Source organism: Anomaloglossus baeobatrachus, chromosome 6 (assembly GCF_048569485.1).
Source record: "Anomaloglossus baeobatrachus isolate aAnoBae1 chromosome 6, aAnoBae1.hap1, whole genome shotgun sequence".
In the NCBI taxonomy this organism is placed as follows: Eukaryota; Metazoa; Chordata; class Amphibia; order Anura; family Aromobatidae; genus Anomaloglossus; species Anomaloglossus baeobatrachus.
Window position 1 is genome coordinate 305297108 of NC_134358.1, and position 20465 is coordinate 305317572.

A 20465-nucleotide genomic window follows, 5' to 3' on the forward strand; every position below is an offset into this window, starting at 1 on the left:
AGGATTGGAGCAGCAACTGAGGCGGCCGTGTGCGGGTTGAGTCCGGAGATAGTACGGAGGATAGGTCGATGGGAATCCAGGAGATATTTGAGTTATGTGCGCCCTTAGCATGGCCTATGAGGTGGAGAGTTTTGGATTTGTTGTGTTATGGTATGGTACTGTAATGTTTTTGTTGTCTTCCTTTGCAGGGGACTTTTCCCGTTTGGTCTGGATATTGGGCCACTCCTTTGTGCACTGGGCAGCGATCCGGGCAGACATCCGATCAGAGGGTCGTCAGCTGGGCTTTGCACGAAATGTGGCGGTACTCCGGTGGTTGGGTATCCGGGGCATGCGGTGGATGCGGGTGTTGCCCGAGGTGCACAGGGCAATGCGATTGGACCGGGCGCCGGATATTCTGGTCTTGCACGTTGGGGGGAATGATGTGGGAATGGTGGCGGGCCGGGAGTTGATCAGAGATATAAAACATGATTTACTTCGGCTGTGGGTGGCTGTACCAGGACTTCGGACGGTCTGGTCAGAGATTGTCCCGAGACGGACATGGCGTAGGGCTCGGTCAGTTGAAAGGCTGAATAAGACCCGTATAAAAATCAATCGGGCCATTTCGGGTTTTGTAGTGAGGAATGGGGGGGTGGCGGTCCGTCATTTTGATTTGGAGGCGGTGGATCAGGATTACTGGTTGGCAGATGGGGTTCACCTGAATGCAGTGGGGACAGATTTGTGGACTTTGGGGATTCAGGAGGGTATTGAGCGGGCCATGGCATTGTCCGGTAGAGGGGGGGTCTCGAGCGTTTGAGGGGGTCAAAGCGCTCTCGTTGTGGTGGTGGGGGTGGGGTCCTCGAAGTTGGTGAAAATTGGATTGGGGGGTCCCAATGGAGGTGGAATCCCCCCCGTTAATTACTGGTTGGGGAGTGGTCTGGTGATCATGGGGGAACATCGGCTTGGTGGGGTCAGTTCCCGTGCTTGGTGGTTTAACCCTTCCCCCTCATATTTGTTTGGTGCTCCCGAGTTTGTGGTTGCGGCTGGGAGTAATGGGGTTGAGGGGGAAGGTAGGATTGGAGTATTGGGTGATCACCAGATTGTTTGAGCTTCGAGGACCACAACCCCCTGTTTTATAAATGTTATTATAAGTTATGTTAAATAAAAGGCTGCTGTGGCCATTTTATCCAATTATGTGTCTGTGGTCATTTCAATAAGGGGTTAAGTATTGGGGGTGGGGGTATGGTAGCAGTTAAGGGGTCACCAGGACTCCACTATGCCAACGTCATGTACTTTCACAAAATTAATAATGCTAACATATGCATAATCTGTATATCATATATCTCATAACAAATCTTGTTTTGAGAGTTTCAGACACAGAGAACACACAGTATGTGACAGTTATGCAAATAAATCATCAAAACATGACCTACTGAAACTCCTTATACACTTATTGAATAAGGAGCATTTCTTGTTCAATGAAAAGCTTTACGATTTTCTAATATGCCTTCTGTATACATTTCTTAGCGGATTCTTTACCTGCCAGCCCTCTTGATAATCGGATTCTGTATCAGTTTGATGATCTTCACTTTCACGCTCATCTTCATGCTCATTTGGTACAAATAATAAAGACTGTTTCTGTGACATTTCTGCAATCCGTCGCGCCATTTTGATTTCACGCTTAATGTCATCATCTTCTTCAATCATCCTTTCAGTCTCGGCCAGTTCAACTTCATCTCTTACTTTTATGAACTCATCATCTTCAGCCTCCATTGCCATGGAATCTTCACTGAATTCATCTGGAAGAAATGAGAAATAGCTAACATCACAATCATAAATAGAATAACAAGTCAGAATAATTCATGTGTGAAAAGGGCTCACATATCCCCACGCGGGGGGAAGTGGTATGGTTGACATAAGAAAGTCCAGTGGAATCATTAGCTGTCTCTGTGTGGAGGTAAGAAATCTTCCTGTGTGAAGTCTCCATGCTGGGACTTGTATGCTGGTCTAATACTGAAGTGGCATTATTAGGACTGTGTGTAACCTGTTTTCTTGCCAAGAAAGTCTATTTATTCTCCTTATATGTGACTCTTTTTAAGGAGTTTTAAAAAAGCAGCCTGGACATTTATTTAAATTGCCTCCTGTGCCGACTTCAAATGCTGCCACATGAGCCGAGATCCCTACAGTTGGTGCAAAAGCACAGGCATGAATCCCGAGGGGCACAAGATCACTACAAGGAAACCACATGTCTTGTTTAACGCCCCCTTGCACACAATGCAATTTTTTTATGCTTTTTTTGGGTGCATTTTGTGGTGACCTTTTAGTCACGACAAACTGCATGCTTTCCCTTCCTCAGCAAATTACCGTATTTTTCGCTTTATAAGACGCACCGGATTATAAGACACACCCCAAATTTATACATAAAAAAAGGTAAAAAAATAAAAATGGGGTCCGTCTTATATTCCGGTGTTCTCTTACCTTAGGGGGGCAGCAGTGGTGGTGAAGCGGGGGTCACAGGAGGCAGTGGTTTTGATGGCGGCGGGACAGTGGCGGCGGGGTCCGTGGTGACAGGTGCGGCGGGGTCTGTGGTGACGGGTGCGGCAGGGTCCGTGGTGACGGGTGCGGCGGGGTCCGTGGTGACGGGTGCGGCGGGGTCCGTGGTGACGGGTGCGGCGGGGTCCGTGGTGACGGGTGCGGCGGGGTCCGTGGTGACGGGTGCGGCGGGGTCCGTGGTAACAGGTGCGGCGGAGTCCGTGGTGGCAGGCGTGGCGGGGTCCGTGGTGGCAGACGCTGCGGAGTCCATGGTGGCAGGTGCAGCGTGTCAGTAGTGGCGGCAGCAGCAGTGGCGGGTGAGTGGTGCAGCAGGCCGGTGCGGTGAGTGTCCCAGTGTCCGCGGTCCCAGGTCAAATGATGGTGTCTGGAGCGGCGCTTGCGCAGATGGAGCTCTCATCCAAGAGCTCCATCTGCGTACGCGCCCGCTCCCAGCGCCATCATTCAAATCTGAGACCGCGGACACACTGGGAAACCTGCTGCTCAGCTGCCCGCACGCACAGAGTGGCAGCCAGCCCATCCACCCGCACAGAGAGGCAGCCAGCACCGACAGGCACCCGGCTGCCACCCGCATGCAGGCACATGCACCTGACTGCTGCCCGCACGCAGCCACAGGTACCCAGCTGCCACCCGCAGGCAAACACAGGTACCCGGCCGCTTGCACGCAGCAACAGGCACCCGGCTGCCCGATCATCGCACAGACAGGACCCCCATGTAAAGCTATACTATATTCGGATTTTAAGAAGCACCCCTCATTTTCCTCCCAAACTTTTGGGAGGAAAAGTGCGTCTTATAATCTGAAAAATACAGTATATAAGATTTCAGATTTGCTGTGCAAATGTGGTGACCAAAAAAATGCAGCATGTCATTTCTTTGTGTTTTCTCTGCATTTTTCACCCATTGGTAATAAAAAAAAAAACGCATGGTCAAAAAGCGCATAAAAAACACACTAAGGCTATGTGCGCACAGTGCGTTTTTCGCGGCGTTTTTGCAAGTTTTTCGGGTGCGTTTTTGGCCTCAAAACTGCATGACTTTGCTTCCCCAGCAAAGTCTATGAATTTTCATTTTTGCTGTACGCACACAACTGTTTTCTTAAGCTGCGTTTTTGAGCTTGAAAAAAAAAATGGACATGTCAATTCTTTCCTGCGTTTTTCTGTGTTTTCCGCCCATGCAATGCATTGGAAAAACGCAGAAAAACGCAGAGATCAAAAACGCAGCAAAACGCAGCCAAAAACGCACCAAATCGCGGTAAAAACGCATGCGTTTTTTGATGCGTTTTTTTGACGCAGGTGCGTTTTTGTGCGTTTTTAGAAGCCAAAAACGCACAAAAACGCAGCGTCAAAAAAACGCAGCGCGCGCACATAGCCTAAAATTGCATGCGTTTTTTGGCCACAAGATGCGTTTTTCTGGCCACAGGGTGTATTTTCGTTGTTACCACAAAAATGCAGCGTGCGGACATAGCCCTAAAGTAATGCAAGACTGAAAACAGACAACATGAAGGAACTGATCAAGAAGCTGATCCAGGTCAACATGCAGCAACAGCAAGCCCAGCAGCAAATGAATAAACTGTTGATGCAACAGTTTCAGCTGCAGCAGCAAGTACAGCAGCAGCACATCACGTTTTTGGCTGACATGCTCCACTCCAGGAAAACTGCACCACCTCTGAGTCAAGGTCATGATTCACACATGAGGAAGACGGTAAGGAGAGCCTTGCAAAAGATTAAACCAGGTGATGATATTGAGGCATTCCTGATGGTTTTTGAAAGGGTTGCGAAAAGGGATAAATTACCTCTGCTTGGAGATGGTCTTCTTACCAGCAGAAGGGGGCTGCTGCTGCTCCATTCTGCTGGAGAGTTAGACTGGAGCAAACACCGCCGACCCACGGCCCCCCCCCCACCATTTTTAAATGGACGGGATGCTCAACAGCCCCCTCCAGTGCCTCCTGGACTCACTTCTGGGTCTGTAACATCACTGGCCGCCGCTTCGTCATCCAAGCGCGCCCGCGCATGCCCAGTGCAGAGGCGTGTGGCGCCATTCACAAGATGCTCCTGCGCATGTGCGGCTGGAACATGCGGCGCCACACCAAAAATTGCGCTGCCCAAAGACTGCTGCACACGTGCGTCCGGAGACACGCAGAGGTGGCTACCACCTTACCATGGGGGCCGCCGCATGTGCCCACTCACAGTTGTAGCCCCCGTGGGCCCGCTGTGATGCTTCCAGGGGACCCGTGGTGGCTGTGGCAGGACCCATGCCGCTGCCAGAGTCAACCGCCGGGGCTGAGTAAGATCTTTCTTTTTCATGGCCCTCCAGGACCACTGTTATCCTGAGGTTACTGATTCAAGGACAGGAAACCAACTGATGCGGGGAGAGGTTCCGCCCTTTTGTATCCTGTAGGTCTCCTATCCTTGAAGGGCGGATCCCTCTCTCTCTAGTGGTGCCGTCATAGAATGAAGGAAAAAGAATGTTTCTTAACATTTTTCCCTTTAAAATCCATTTTATCTCCTGGTTTGTAAGTTTTATTCTCATTTCGTAAAAGTGGCAGAAAACTCTTGACAACTGTAACCTGGCAGTCAGAAATAGGCCAAGGCATCTTCCCCATGCTGTTCACATTGCATTTTAGCGCTGTCTCCATCAATTTTAGAGATTTTAAGGCCTCCCCAGCCCTCATGTGGAGGGTCCTCCGGAAAAATGCTAGAGTTTCCCATTGACTTCTATTATACTCGCTACTCGATTCGAGCCTGTCTGAGTGTCCGATTTACTCGATTCGAGCACCGTGCACGCGAGCATTTTAGCGCTCAATCATCACTATGAGACATGTACTGGAAAAACACGCATGGTACTGAAATGGATAGATAGATAGATAGATAGATTTTACAGCTATTAACCAAATAAAAAATTGTAAAAAAAAAATGATGTGGGGGCCCCCCATTTTTGATAAAAAGCAAAGGTAAAGCAGGCAACTGAGGCTGATATTATCAGGCTGGTCAGATCCATAGTTATTTACAGCCTTCACCGACTACAAATACCAACCCGCAGTTGGTCCAGAAGTTGTGCATCACATTAGATGCACCAATTCTGGAACTTCGCTTTGGCTCTTCCCTCATGCCCTTATGGCCTCATGCCTGAGTGAGAGAACTTCTTGTCTCTAACATGGTCTGCGGGGTTGATGTCAGCTGTATAGTGTCAGCTTGCAAAGGATATCTGTAAAAAACCACAAACATACAAACATAGAGACACAAAACAAGACACTTATCCTTGTGTACCACTTACTTCAAAAGAAACAAAATTCCCACCTGGTCTAACTAAGTCCAGAGATTCCGATGTAGAAAGTCTATGGAGTATTATTCTAACAATCAATAGACTTTTCTTACAGGTGTTTCCAGGTCACTCTGTGCTGCGTGAGTCCCAGCACCTCTGAAAAGTAGTGACATCAGTAATGTTACCATTGTTCAGGGTCACCGGGTCACTATGTCACTCTAGGTATAACTGCACTGCGTGAGACTTGGAGCCTCTGAAGAGTGGTGACATCAGTAACGTTACATCGGTTCACCAGGTTACCAGATTACTCTAGGGCACGCTGTGTGAGACTCTGCACCTCTGAAGAGCAGTGACATCATTAATGTTACTGCTTTTCAGAGCTCTTTTGAATAAAGTGATGAATGAGGGTAAGGGGTACTTCTCACATAACGAGATCGCTAGCGAGATCGCTGCTGAGTCACAGGTTTTGTGACGCAATAGGGGTCTCACCAGCGATCTCGTTATATGTGACACTAAGCAGCGACCTGGCCCCTGCTGTGAAATCGCTGATCGTTACACACTGTTCTGGTTTATTTTCTTCAAAGCATGTGTCCTGCTGCGCAGGACGCATCGCTGTGTTTGACATCTACCAAATAGCCTCCTATACAGGTCGCTCATCGTTATTCAGGTCGCTGATCGTCACTGCGTCGTTGGTGAGGTCTGACTGTTTGACATCTCACCAGCGACCTCCCAGCGACTTACCAGCGATCCTTATCAGGTCGCATCGTTTTCGGCATCGCTGGTAAGTCATTAAATGTGACGGGGGGGCTTAAGTATCTTTCGCTGTGATTTTTTATGGTTGTGTTTATCATTCCAGATATCCCTTTTTAGAATACAATGGATTTGGTGAATTATGGCCGATTCCCTGGACTACGGTGGAGCTGCATGGGGTTTTTTTTTAATAAAATGGTAAAGTAGGAAAAGTTTCAGGGAGGATTTATTTTAAGAATTTTTTTTTCTGTGTGTGTCTTTTTTTGGATTACTGGGTTAGAAATTTGGGTATCTGAGAGACACCTCGCCATGACTAACACCAGTGTTTGACACCAGCTGACAGTACACAGCTGACATCAACCCCATAAACCATTACCCTGATTTTCACCGCACAAGGGCAATTGGGAAGGGCAGAGGCAAATTGCCAGAATTGGTGCATCTAATGTGATTTACCACTTCTGGAGCGACTGTGGGCTGGTATTTTTAGGTAGTGAAGGGCCCAATAACCAAGGACCTTTCCAGTCTGATAATACTGGTGCCCAGCCGTCTGCTTTACTTTTTTTGGTTATCAAAATAGTGGGGACCCAATGTCATTTTTTTGCATTTAATTATTATGTTTTTTATCAGAAAGCTGTATACTCTCTCTCTATCATATTTGTACATCTACATAAAAAACATTAATTTCTTGAATGCAATTAATTTTGGTACCTGTCACATGGATAGTTCATGGATGTGACACAAATGTCATCCGTGTGCTGCACATGTTTTTCACGGACCTATACACTTTAATTGGCCTCTTCCGTGCTAAAAAAACAGACATTTCTCCATATGCATCACAGGGACTCGCATGTGCTTCACATGGATACAGGGTATATCCGAAGAGCAGGCTATTAGATTTCGATTGTCAAACATTGTTGCCGGTCAGCGAATATTTCACACTAAACAAGTAAATGCCTTTTTTGATACAGCTGGTCATACATCACAGGATAAGTGATCACAGGATAAGATTAACAGCACCGTGTCACATGTGATACATTGTGTTTCACCAGAAAACATTATGTGTGACAGAGAAGATAAGCAGCATAGTATGAGCTACCAGGGTCATAAGATACAAAGACGCAGGAACATGGTCTCACACTGAAGGGAATAGCGCGATCAGCTGTATTCAGCGTTGGCCGCGAGTAACCTCAGTGACAGCTCAGCTGATCGCGCTATTCCCTTCATTAGCTGCGTGGAGCTGACAGGAGCGGCGGCGTCTTCTGCAGCTCCGGTCACCTTCATGTAGCAGAGCTGGAAGCGACGCTGGACCATCCTGGATTACGCCGGACATGGAGGGCTTTTTCGGGCTTATAAAATTGGTGAACAAGGCAATTTGTTAGTGTTTTTTTTTCTAATAAAGGAGTGTTCGGGTGTGTGTGTTTATTTACTGTAATTTACAGATTAATCATGGAAGGTATCTCGGGGAGACGCCTGACATGATTAATCTAGGACTTATTGGCAGCTATGGGCTGCCAAAAACTCCTTATTACCCCGAATGCCAATGCACCAGGGCAAATCGGGAAGAGCCGGGTACAGTCCCAGAACTGTCGCATATAATGTATGCGGCAATTCTGGGCGGCTGCTGACTGATATTGTTAGGCTAGGGGGGCTCCCCATAACGTGGGGCTCCCCATCCTGAGAATACCAGCCTTCAGCCGTATGGCTTTATCTGGCTGGTATTAAAATTGGGGGGGACCGCACACCGTTTTTTTTAATTATTTATTTATTTTATATAGACACGCCCACCGGCTGCTGTGATTGGGTGCAGTGAGACAGCTGTCACTCAGCGTGGGGGGCGTGTCTGACTGCAACCAATCACAGGCGTCTGTGGGTGGGGAAAGCAGGGAATACGAGATTGATTAATGAGCGGCCGGCATATTCAAAGTAATTGTTGCCGCGTATTCTATGCACAGCTGTTCCTCGCCACGCTGGTGATCGGGGAGCGGTAAGTATGAGAGAGGGCTGCTCACTTCAGTCACTTGGGGGATTAGCGGTCACTGGTGAATCCTTCACAGGTGACCGCTAATCAGTACGCGGCACACAGACAGAGCCGCGGCATGACAATGAAGTCGGGTGAAGTTCACCCGAGTTCATTCTCATCGCGCAACTCTGTCTGCTATCAGCCGACATGTATCAACGACATTGTGCATCACACAAACGGACATTCCACACGGACATTCCACGTACACATACACGGGCATTTTACACACAAACACGGACATTTTACACGTACACACGGATCGCATACGCCATCACACGGATGCCATACGTACCAGAGAAACGCCCCAAAAAAAAAGGAACACGGACACGAAAAACGGACCGTGTCACACGGACGTTTTTTATGCGGAAGTATGTTTTAGGCCTTAACCAGTTTTCAAGCAAAAGTTTGGTCCAGTCCAAAAATATTACATTAATACTCTTGATTTCAAGTCTCAAATTTCTTGTTTCTGGCATGTATTATTTTGAGAAATCTACAAATGCTTAATATAAATAATTCCACATTCAGACTCACCATTTTCTCTAAGAAAGTTTTCAATGTCCCAATATGTTACATCTGTGGGTGAAATATTTAAAGGAAAGTTATCTATTATTTAGTAGTTACTTTTAGGAAAGATTACATGCAAATAACAAATTCACTAATTGAATGAATTAAAAGATGACACTAAAGGGTTTTTTAAAAAATTCCCATTCACACGCGCGATTCTGAGCGATAATTAAAGCACTGTGCAAATTTGAAATCTTCAGCATGCTCTTTTTTGTGAGAATTTTCATCGCAGATGCTGATTTCACCCTATTCAACGCCTACTAACATAAGTGTGAAACCTGCAACAAAATCCACATGCAGCCAGTGGGAATTCTTGCTTTTGATTCATTGTGGATATCTGCAGCAGAAATTTTCTGATGATGGCCTGATCCTACCATTCCCAATTTTAATATATATAGACACTAAATGGAAAAGAAGTACTGTATTTTTTAGGCCAGAATCACACTTGCTAGTGCCTCGCATGTAACTCGCGCGAGTCTCTCAAGGTAGAACCCGGCATGGCCGCACACTATGCATACAGAAGCGTCTGAGCTGCATAGAGATACATGCAACCGACCCGCTCTTGTCAGGGGAGTGTGTGGCCAAGCCGGGTTCTACCATGAGAGACTCGCGCGAGTTACACGCGAGGTACTAGCAAGTGTGATTCAGGCCTAAGACTACAACCCCTGGCAAAAATTATGGAATCTGGCTCTGAGGATGTTCATTCAGTTGTTTAATCTTTATTATTTTTTAAAAAGCAGATCACAGACATGGCACCAAACTAAAATCATTTCAAATGGCAACTTTCTGGCTTTAAGAAACACTAAAAAAAAAAATCATGAAAACATAACATGATTTTTTTTTTTTATAGTGTTTCTTAAAGCCAGAAAGTTGCCATTTGAAATGACTTTAGTTTTGTGCCATGTCTGTGATCTGCTTTTTTTAAACAAAAGTAAACAACTGAATGAACATCCTCAGAGCCAGGTGATTCCATAATTTTTGCCAGGGGTTGTATAATACACACTGTTTTGCCCCCAAATTTGGGAGGAAAAAAGGGTTCATCTCATACTCTGTACTTGGCTCACTGTAGGGGAGGTTGGCAGTGGCGGAGTTGGGTCACAGGAAGCAGGAGCAGTGTCGTCGCTACAGGAAGCCGGTGGCAGCAGGAGCAATGAATATTCATTTCCCCATTTAAGGGAAATTAATATTCACTGCTCCCCACGCCCATAATCCCGCCCACCTCTTGGCATCAAAGTCAGTGATAGTAATTGACTGTGAAGATTTTTACTACCACTGAAGCCATCACCAAGAGGAGGCACGGGTGAATAGTGAATATTCATTTCTCTTTAATGGGGAAATGAATATTCCCTGCTCCTGCCGCCAGCTTTCTGCAGCTGCGACCCTGCTCCTGCCTTTGGCACACCTGTGACTGGGGCCGCATGGCAGAGACGTCATGCACTGCCTGTCACTTACACGCTGAAATCAGTTGCCTGCATTAGAAGAGGACGTCGGTTGTTTTTTTGATGTGTGTGGCGTAATGGGAGGCATATATACCAGGATGGGCCAATGATGGATGACATACAAGTGCTTCTCAATAAATTAGAGTATCATCAAAAAGTTAATTAATTTTAGTTATTCAATACAAAAAGTGAAACACATTATAATATATAGACTCATTACAAACAGAGAATGATCTATTTCTAGTGTTCATTTCTGTTAATGTTGATAATTATGGCTTACAGCCAATGAAAACCCAAAAGTCATTATCTCAGAAAATTAGAATAATTAATACAAAACACCTGCAAAGTCTTCCTAAGAGATTAAAATGGTCCCTTAGTCTGGTTCAGTAGGCTTCACAATCATGGGGAAGATTGCTGACTTGACATATGTCCAGAAGGCAATCATTGACACACTTCACAAGAAGGATAAGCCACAAAAGGTAATTTCTAAAGAAGCTGGCTGTTCACAGAGTGCTCTATGCAAGCAAAATAATGGAACGTTGAGTGGAAGAAAAAAGTGTGGTAGAAAAAGGTGCACAAGCAACCGGGATAACCACAGCCTTGAAAGGATAAGGAAAAAGCCATTCAAAAATTTAGAGGAGATTGCAAAGGAGTGGACTGCTGCTGGAGTCAGTGCTTCAAAAGCCACCTGACATATCCAGAACATGAGCTACAACTGTCACATTCCTTGTGTCAAGCCACTCATGACCATTAGACAACGCCAGAAGCTTCTTACCTGGGCCAAGGAGAAAAAGAACTGGACTGTTGCTCAGTGGTCCAAAGTGATATTAAATTTTGATTTTCATTTGGAATTCAAGGTCCAAGAGTCTGAAGAAAAAGTGGAGAGGCCACAATCCAAGCTGCTTGAGGTGTAGTGTGCAGTTTCCACAATCAGTGATGGTTTGGTGAGTCATCTCATCTGTGTATTATCAAGACCAACATCGGCACAGCCGTGTACCAGGAAATTTTAGAGCACTTCATGCTTCCCTCTGTCGACAAGCTTTTTGGAGATGGAAATTTAATTTTCCAGCAGGACTTGGCACCTGTCCACACTGCCCAAAGTACCAATACCTGGTTTAATAACCACAGTATCACTGTGCTTTTTTGGACAGCAAACTCACCTGACCAAAACCCCCATAGAGAATCTATGGGGTATTGTCAAGAGGAAGAAGAGAGACAGCAGACCCAACAATGCAGACAAGCTGAAGGCTGCTATCAAACCAACCTGGGCTTCCATAACACCTCAGCAGTGGCACAGACTGATCACCTCCATGCCACGCCACATTGATAATAATAATAATAATAATAATAATTTTATTCATTTATATAGCGCTATTAATTCCACAGCGCTTTACATACATTGGCATTGATGCAGTATTTCATGCAAAAGGAGCCCCGACTAAGTATTGAGTGCATTTACTGTACATACTTCCAGTAGGTCAACATTTTTGAGTTTAAAATAATTTTTTTCAGTTGGTCTTATATAATATTTTAATTTTCTGAGATAATGACTTTTGGTTTTTCATTGGCTGTAAGCCATAATCATTAACATTAACAGAAGTAAACACTTGAAATTGATCACTTTGTGTGTAATGACTCTATATAATATATGTGTTTCACTTTTTGAATTGAATTACTGAAATAAATTTACTTTTTGATGATATTCTAATTTATTGAGAAGCACTTATATATACCAGCATGAGAGACATATATACCAGAATGTGTAACATATATACCAGGAAGGGGTCCAGGATGGGGAACATATATACCATGATGAGGGACAGATATACCAGGAAAGGGCCCTGGATGAGGGACATTACTAAAGAATTGGGGTACATTACACCCATAACAGTGTAAGCAGCAGATCCCCCCATAGCAGTGCGTCATGGCCACATTTTTTTGCTTCAATTTTTTTTCCTATTTTCCCCTTCTAAAACCTAGGTGCATGGTCTGGTGCGTCTTATGAAAAATACGGTAATAATATTAAGGGCTTTCTTATTATAACATAGAAAATGGTGATCTTTTCTTTAGTATAATCTGATTATTACATAAAATACTGAAATTGCCTATGTTATCTATTCTTGCCCTTCTGTCCAATCGATTGAATCTTTCATGATAAGTAAATGAAAATAAATTAAATGGAATGGACACAATTGCTCATCAAAATTCAAAGATCTCTTAAATATTGATGGTGTTCTATCCTAGCGATGTCGAGCACGATAGCTCCCGCCTCCGTCATTCCAGCGATATGTGGTGATCACTGCCGTAGTGAACCTTATCGCTACAGCAGCGTCACACGCACATACCTTGTCAGTGACGTCGCTGTGACCGCCGAACAATCCCTCCCTCAAGGTGGAGGTGCGTTCGGCGTCATAGACGGCCAATAGAAGCGGAGGGGCGGAGATGAGCGGGACGTAACATCCCGCCCACCTCCTTCCTTTCGCATTGCCGGTGGACGCAGGTAAGGAGATGTTCGTCGGTCCTGCGGTGTCACACATAGCGATGTGTGATGCCGCAGGAACGAGGAACAAAATCGCTACGTACGAGACCGATTTTTGGTATTTGGACAACCTCTCCAAAACCAAACGATTTTTGTCTCTTTTGCGATCGTTTAAGGTCGCTCATACGTGTTACACGCTGCGATGCCGCTAACGACGCCGGATGTGCGTCACAAACACCGTGACCCCGACGATAAATCGTTAGCGATATTGCAGAGTGTAAAGTACCCCTTACTCTTAGCCTAATGCTGCTTTTACAAGGAACAAGTTTTCAAGCCACAGACGACTGATGGACCTCTCTTTCAATACAATTATGGTTGCGACATTCTTCTGGGGTCAGCGGAGCACTAATCAGCTAATCAGCTCTTTTACACAACACACAGCGGTATCGCTGCAGCAGGATAAAGTCGTTGCTTTATGTTGTTGATGTTGCTGCAGTTCTGGAGTAGCGGTGAAGACCACTGCTAAGTATACACAAAGAATAAAGTGGAAGTGACTGGACTTCCATGACTGGAAGTGCTGGGCATACATAAGAGCGGTCACAGCGAACACAGGTATGCGCGTCACCGATGGTGATGCTGCATTGAATAGCAAGTTAGTACACCCCTGCGAGCGTACTAACATGTTAAGAGGGCGAACTAATTGGGGGATATAATGCCCATGGGGCTAGTCCCTGCGCTCATTAGCATACGATAAAATACCGTTAGAAATACTTTTTCTAAAGATCCCTTTATCTATGCTAGTGTATACAGGGATTGTTAGGCAGGAATTAGCAATATGTACCCAGGACTGCTTGTGGTTCTGAGTGGATATAGCACCTGACAGGTTCCCTTTAAGCATTTTGGATCATGCTATAAAAATGCTTTCTTTTCCCAGTATTTGCTAATGCCTCGTAATGGAGAAGTCTCAAACTCTCTAGGACTGACCAAAACTTGTAATTTGGGTCTATACATGAAATTATCAAAATTGGTATTCAAATAGAACAGTTTTACCTTGTTTTTTTTCTGGTGTATTTTGATAGACTGCTGAAATTCCCAGCCATTCTAAAATTATACTTGGAATTTCCGAAGAACTCTCAATTTCCTGATATTCCTGAGGAGTTAAAAATATGATTTGTTTTAGTTGGCTACTATAAGGTGTAGAGCAAGTGCCTTGTGACCTCTAACACCATGAGGACCTACATAAGTGGCATTCATAGCCAATTCTCTCTTTAAATAAATCAATACATACAATACATATAAAGGGTGGGTCATAAGTATGGATACACCATGATAAAATGAAAGTGGTTGTTGATATCACCTTACCGTTTGTGGCATGTTAGTACATTCGAGAGGCCAAACATTTGAGGCCAGGTGACGCCCATGCTGGCCATCTGCAAAGCTGCCATTTTGAATTCAACTTTACTTTTTTCAATGCGAAGGAGTCATGTGACACATCAAACACATAGAGAATTGCACAAGAAAAAACAATGGTGTGCTCATTTTTAACGTAGCTTTATTCATTATCGAGTTATTGACATTTTTGTGACATGGAATAACGACACAACGAGAGAAATGCCGCAGATCCAGTATCCAGAATGTGGGACACCTGAAACAATGGATACAGGAGGCCTGTGGTAGCATTTCTTCTGCGATATTGCTCTTGGTGTGTCAAGAGTGGGAGAAGAGAATCACGTTGAAAATTCAACACAATGGGCAGCACTTTGAGCACAACCTGTAGTGGGTTACTGTTGTTGTTCCATGTCACAAACGTGTCAATAACTTGATGATGAATAAAGCTACGTTACAAAATGAGCAAACCATTGTTTTTCTTGTGCAATTCTCTATGTGTTTGATGTGTCATATGACTCCCCTCCCATTGAAAAAAGTAAAGTGGAATTCAAAATGGCAGCTTTGCAGATGGCCGACATGGGCGTCAACCGGCCTCAAATGTTTGTGCCATCCCATGTACTATTATGCCGCAAATGGCAAGGTGATATCAGCAACCACTTCCAATTTATCAGGGTGTATCCATACTTATGGCCCAACCTGTATATTGAATTCAGCTTTATATACAGTATATCTATACACACACAGTTGAATTCAGAATTTATCAACCCGTATTGCAACATATAACCTAGGACAACCTGAAAAACAAAACAAAAAACAAAACAGATGATAGACCATAAGGAGGAGAGATGTATGCTAACATTGCACAGGATGATGTGCGCATCCTAGCCACACCACTTCACCTTTGCTTATTTGTGAATTGATCTCTTCACTTTTCCGACTACTATCTTGCCAACCCAATAATAGTAGTGAGGTGGAGACCGTTGCCGATGAGTAATGGGCCAAGATACAGTACCTCAGGAATGCTATTAGAAACTGGTATCTGGATATACACCTCATTGCTGTAGGTCGTAACAACCAAATGGTACTCTACTAATTACTAACGTCATCTGCTGAATAATTATGAGACTGTAGTAATCAGTAGAAGTGGCATTTTGTGATGATCTTGGAGAATCCACTTGTTATATTTGATGTGTTTAGATGTTTACGGTAATTTGTTCTTGATTTATTACATATAACAGAAAGTTTGTAAATTTTCCTAATAAACCTAATTTGCTATGTAGGTTGAATAATTGTGATGATCTTTTGCCTTGAAATAGAAGTGAAGGTCTTCAGGAACTCTACCTCATAGAAAACTGGAGTTCCACTCCTGTTTAGCAGTATCAGGGATGTGCACAGGATAGCTTTAAGAAGGAGTTTTTCAAGCTGAAAACAATCTTTTTCCTGAAGTGTCTTCACCGGTGTTGGTTTGGTTTTGCGTCGTTTGACTTTCATAATATATCTTACAATGTGCAATACAAGGTAATATTGTGGTACCGTGTTAGCCAGAAAAATCAATTGAAATACTATGTCCCATGAATGACAAAAGTATTTTAGGAGTGATACCTTTATAAGCTAACCAGAAAAATTATATTAGCAAGCTTTCAGAGCATCAAGGCTCTTCTTCAGGCTTATTACAACTAGCACATGGCATCCAAACAGACCTTCCCCAAAGAATGAACAGGTCACTTGTTTTTGCCATTTTGAGGCCCAAAGCAGTAAATTACAGAAAAAAGGCACAGCAAGTATTTTAGCTTTTGCTGTGCATTATGTTCTATCTTTGTGGCATTCGTTTGCATTTTGTTCAGGTGAGTTACAGGCGGAATACACCTGAAAAAGACATTGTGGGGACATACCCTTATCCAACCACATAAAGAGGAGATGCTTACATTTAGCTATACTCACCCCCCTGTGCATCCCACATTCAGTCAGAGAGTGTGGACTATATGACACAATTAATTCAATAAAAACTGTGATTTTATTATATTACATCAATAAAAACAACAATGTATTAAAAACCAAAAAAGAAAATACTACCAGTGTGGGAGTAACAGACTGGACCAGTTCCCAAATGGATGTAAAACATCCCATTAACATGTTGCCCTCCCTTGAGCCCTTTCAGGACAGGCGTCCGGGCTTTTCTTTAACAATGCAGTACATGTAAATTGCAAAACCACCACAATAGGTACAAAATACAGACCTAGGTACTTGTAAAAGTGCAGAGTGCCAAAAAGTGTTTAGAGAAGACAAACATATGCCCGTGCTAGATGTAATCACCACAATACACCTGACTATAATTAATGTGTTTTATGAATACACCTGTATTTAAAACACTATATGACTAATAGCATTAGCTCTATAGAAGAACAACTATCCCTGCATATATATGTAGCGCCCCTGAGCCATCAGGAGCTACAGGGTACTGCATCCTGTCAGAGATGCAGTATCTGCCCCCAGGGACACAGAAGACCAGTGCCGGTAACACCAAAATACTCATACAATCCCTGTTTTATTCCACCCAAAACTGGTGACGGACTAGGGTTGGACCCAATGGATGGCCACCTAGGGGTGGGACTGATCCAGTCCACTAGATGACAACCAGGGAGGAGGGGCAAAAAGACAGTCAGTAAGTGGAGGTGAAAGGAGACGGACGTAACGGTACTGACGGGAGAGTGTAGCAGTGACCTGTCAGGCTCAGGCGTGTGGTTGTCAAAGGAGTACGGCGGAGTACTCTCGGAACCATAGCACCGGCGGGGTGCAGAGCCCTAGGTCAGGAAAACGCTCCAGGCAGACCAGGGACCAGCGGTGAGGACCAGCCTCCATTGGGTTGCCAGCAACATCTCAGTGAGTAAAGAACCAGTTACACTACAACACTACAATCCCTTGTGTGGCCTACCTTCTCTCTGCGCCTCAATATTATTAACGGACATAAACAACAACCACCATCATCTATCCCCCTGGGGCCCGGCCCTACTTTCAGAGGGCTGCAACATTCAGGCTGCCATTAACATCAGCCCCAGCGTAAGAGACTGTGCAGCGGCGGCTCCATCCATATAACTGCAACCCGCAAGTGGCGTCACAACAAAAACTCTATTAATATCCCTGTAAATACCCCCTTTTAAAAGCGACCCCTCCAGAGTCATGGAACCGGGCATAGGCCATTACACTTGGGACACTTCACAATGAAACCAGGCCTGGGACCGAGTACCCCACAGCCCTGGGTTGCGACAGGCTTTTCTTGGCGTCACGAACCGGATTGGACTAGAACTGTTAACACCGCGTGACGTGCGCCTTATGGACTGTTTTTTTTGATTTGTGAAACTGCTGTCATTTTTGTGTGAAAAACTGACTGCGCCACAGCAGTGGTGAAAAGCGCGCAAAAAAAGAAACCCTGCCCCCTGGGAGTGACCACCATGTAAAAAGGAAACTAGAAGCAGGGAGACCGGAACCTTGCCACAGAATGCCCCCTGGAACGTTAGGAGTAAGAGAATGTCAGCTCGAAAGGACCAGAAGAGCGAACCAGGTCTTCCGGAAAATGGACTGCAGAGAGGCTGGAAGCGGAGGTCCAGCAGTTGTGCTGGGCGATGCGGGCGCAGCAGCTTCAGCAGATTGAAGAGTGGCGAGCGGAGATGATGGGAACAGTGGCAACTATGCGGGCCCACGAGAACCTGGAGCCACTTGCAGAGATGACACCAGAGCTCTCCCAGACCTCTCCGATCTGAATGCTGGTGCCTCTCAACCCAGTCGAAAAGGACCAGGCTGCACCTTCTTCCCCTGCCGAGAAGTACCAGGCCTTCCTCGGCCGAGAAGGACCAGGCCGTGCCGCCTCCTGACCAGGGCGCACCTCCACCGGGGGCCGCGGAGGAGGAAACCGCCCCCGCTATTGACAACCAGGTACCACCCCCATTGAACTTTTGGACCAATTGAAGGCAGCTCTGAAAGGCCAAAAGGCGCGGCAAGCTGTGGAAAGGAATCTTGTTCCTGCAAGAGAACGCCTTCGCTCACACTGCACAAGTGACCACGGCAAAACTGGCAGAGCTGGGCTTCCAGCTGGTTGACCACCTACCTTAAGGGCCAGTTACAAGCGTCGATTTATCGTGCGTTCGCATGTGCAATCGCACCCACCCCCATCCTTTGTGCGTTACGGGCAATTAGTTGCCTGTGTCGCACAATCGGTAACCCTCGTCACACGTACTTACCTCCCGAACGACCTCGCTGTGGGCGGCGAACATCCTCTTCCTGAAGAGGGAGGGACGTTCGGCGTCACAGCGATGTCACACAGCGGCCACCCAATAGAAGCGGAGGAGCAGAGATGAGCGGGACATAACATCCCGCCGACCGCCGGTGGCCGCAGGTAAGCTGCAGTTCATCATTCCCGGGGTGTCACACAAAGCGATGTGTGCTGCCTCGGGAACACTGAACCGGCGCGCAGAAGGACGATCGATTTTTTGAAAATGAGCGACTTGTCAACGAGCAACGATAAGGTGAGTATTTTTGCTTGTTCAGTCGCTCGTAGATGTCACATGCTGCGATATGTCAAACGATGCCGGATGTGCGTCACTAACGACGTGACCCCGACGACATATCGTTAGATATATCGTAGCGTGTAACGGGGCCTTTATTCACCAGATTTAGCTCCTACCGACTATCATCTGTCTCCAAACCTGAAGAAACACCTCAAGGGTACCAAATTTCACACCATTTCTGATGCCATAGCTGCTATGGATGCCTGGTTTGAGGCACAACCGAAATCCTTCTTTTTGCTAGGCTTCCAGATTTTGGAATACCGATGTAAGAAGTGTGTTGAAATCAATGGTGAGTATGTGCAATAAATGTAATCCTGTCATCATCATCATCATCATCATCCTCCTCCTCGTATCTCATTCCTTTCTGGGTAAAGCCAAAGACGCATCAGCAGCCCCTTGTGTGTGTGTTTTTATATATATATATATATATATATATATATATATATATATATATATATATATATATATAATATATATATTATATATATATATATATTATATATATAAATGTTTTATTTTTTTTTTTCATTTTTTTCATAGCTGTATTTAGCTTGGAGAGATCTTAAGTCAACGTTCTATGGTTTTTATTATATCCTACGTTTAGTAAAAGGCTTATTTAGGAACATGTTCCTTTAAGATTGCGTGAATATGAATTATACTACTGTGTATTAATATCCTCAATATAATGAGATTTTTATGTTCCCCTTATCAGACTATACTAATGAGTCAGGTTATATACTCACATTTCTTCTGATTATCAAATTGTTAGCCCACCTCCTTACATGCGTGTCTCTGGCATGTAGTGCGTATGCCCTATCTTCTTTCCTCAGTCCTCGTGGCCTAGTTACCATAGCGATGCTGGGTACTGCGTTCCACAGACTGACGGTGCCGGTACAGGTATTTCTGGAGGAAGTGGTTGCTGTGGACATGCGCCGCAATTACATGCAAAAGGCGTGCTATGTTTAAAACACACTGGCGTTAATTTATATCACCTACTAAAGGTGTATGAAAAGACTTCACGTATTATCTAAGACACTTCCCTGATGAAGGTGACGAAATGCGTGTTGGAGGCAGATGCATGGGCTATTAGCTACCAGTTACTGTAAGTTTAATACATAATTGTTTTTTTTTCCATTTCTCTGCAGTGAAGTTATCAGCGACTACTCACTAGTTGTATACGTGCGGCCTCTCAAATAAAGGGGGCTATGTACAGGGGATGGTGTGGAAAGTTCGTGAAGCTACCCGTGGTGTGTGGTAAGGTGGAGTACCACTGCTGCAGTTGGGAGTACCCGATGGCGATGGAGTGGGCAGCTAGGTGTTTAACCCCTCCACGGGTAGGGGGGATGCCCAAGGACTCGGTGATGGTAGGGCGAGCCGTGGGATGTAAGGGGTTTGGAAGGCAGGGAGCAGGGAACTCACAGTTGGTAGTCGTGGTGCTGGATGAGGCTGTGCTGCTTTGGAAGGTCTGTAAACACGCA

At 45.1% G+C, this 20465-nt stretch overlaps 1 protein-coding gene across 1 annotated transcript in view; it reads right to left on the reverse strand.

The window, feature by feature from the left end:
• The window catches only part of LOC142243896 (NFX1-type zinc finger-containing protein 1-like), a 285549-nt gene that overhangs the window by 70200 nt on the left and 194884 nt on the right, over positions 1-20465 (reverse strand). The window contains exons 14-16 of the mRNA XM_075316093.1: positions 14087-14186; positions 9086-9127; positions 1516-1775 (exon numbers count right to left, since the gene is read on the reverse strand). Coding sequence (XP_075172208.1) covers positions 1516-1775; positions 9086-9127; positions 14087-14186 — 402 coding nt within the window. The remainder of the gene's footprint in view (positions 1-1515; positions 1776-9085; positions 9128-14086; positions 14187-20465) is intronic.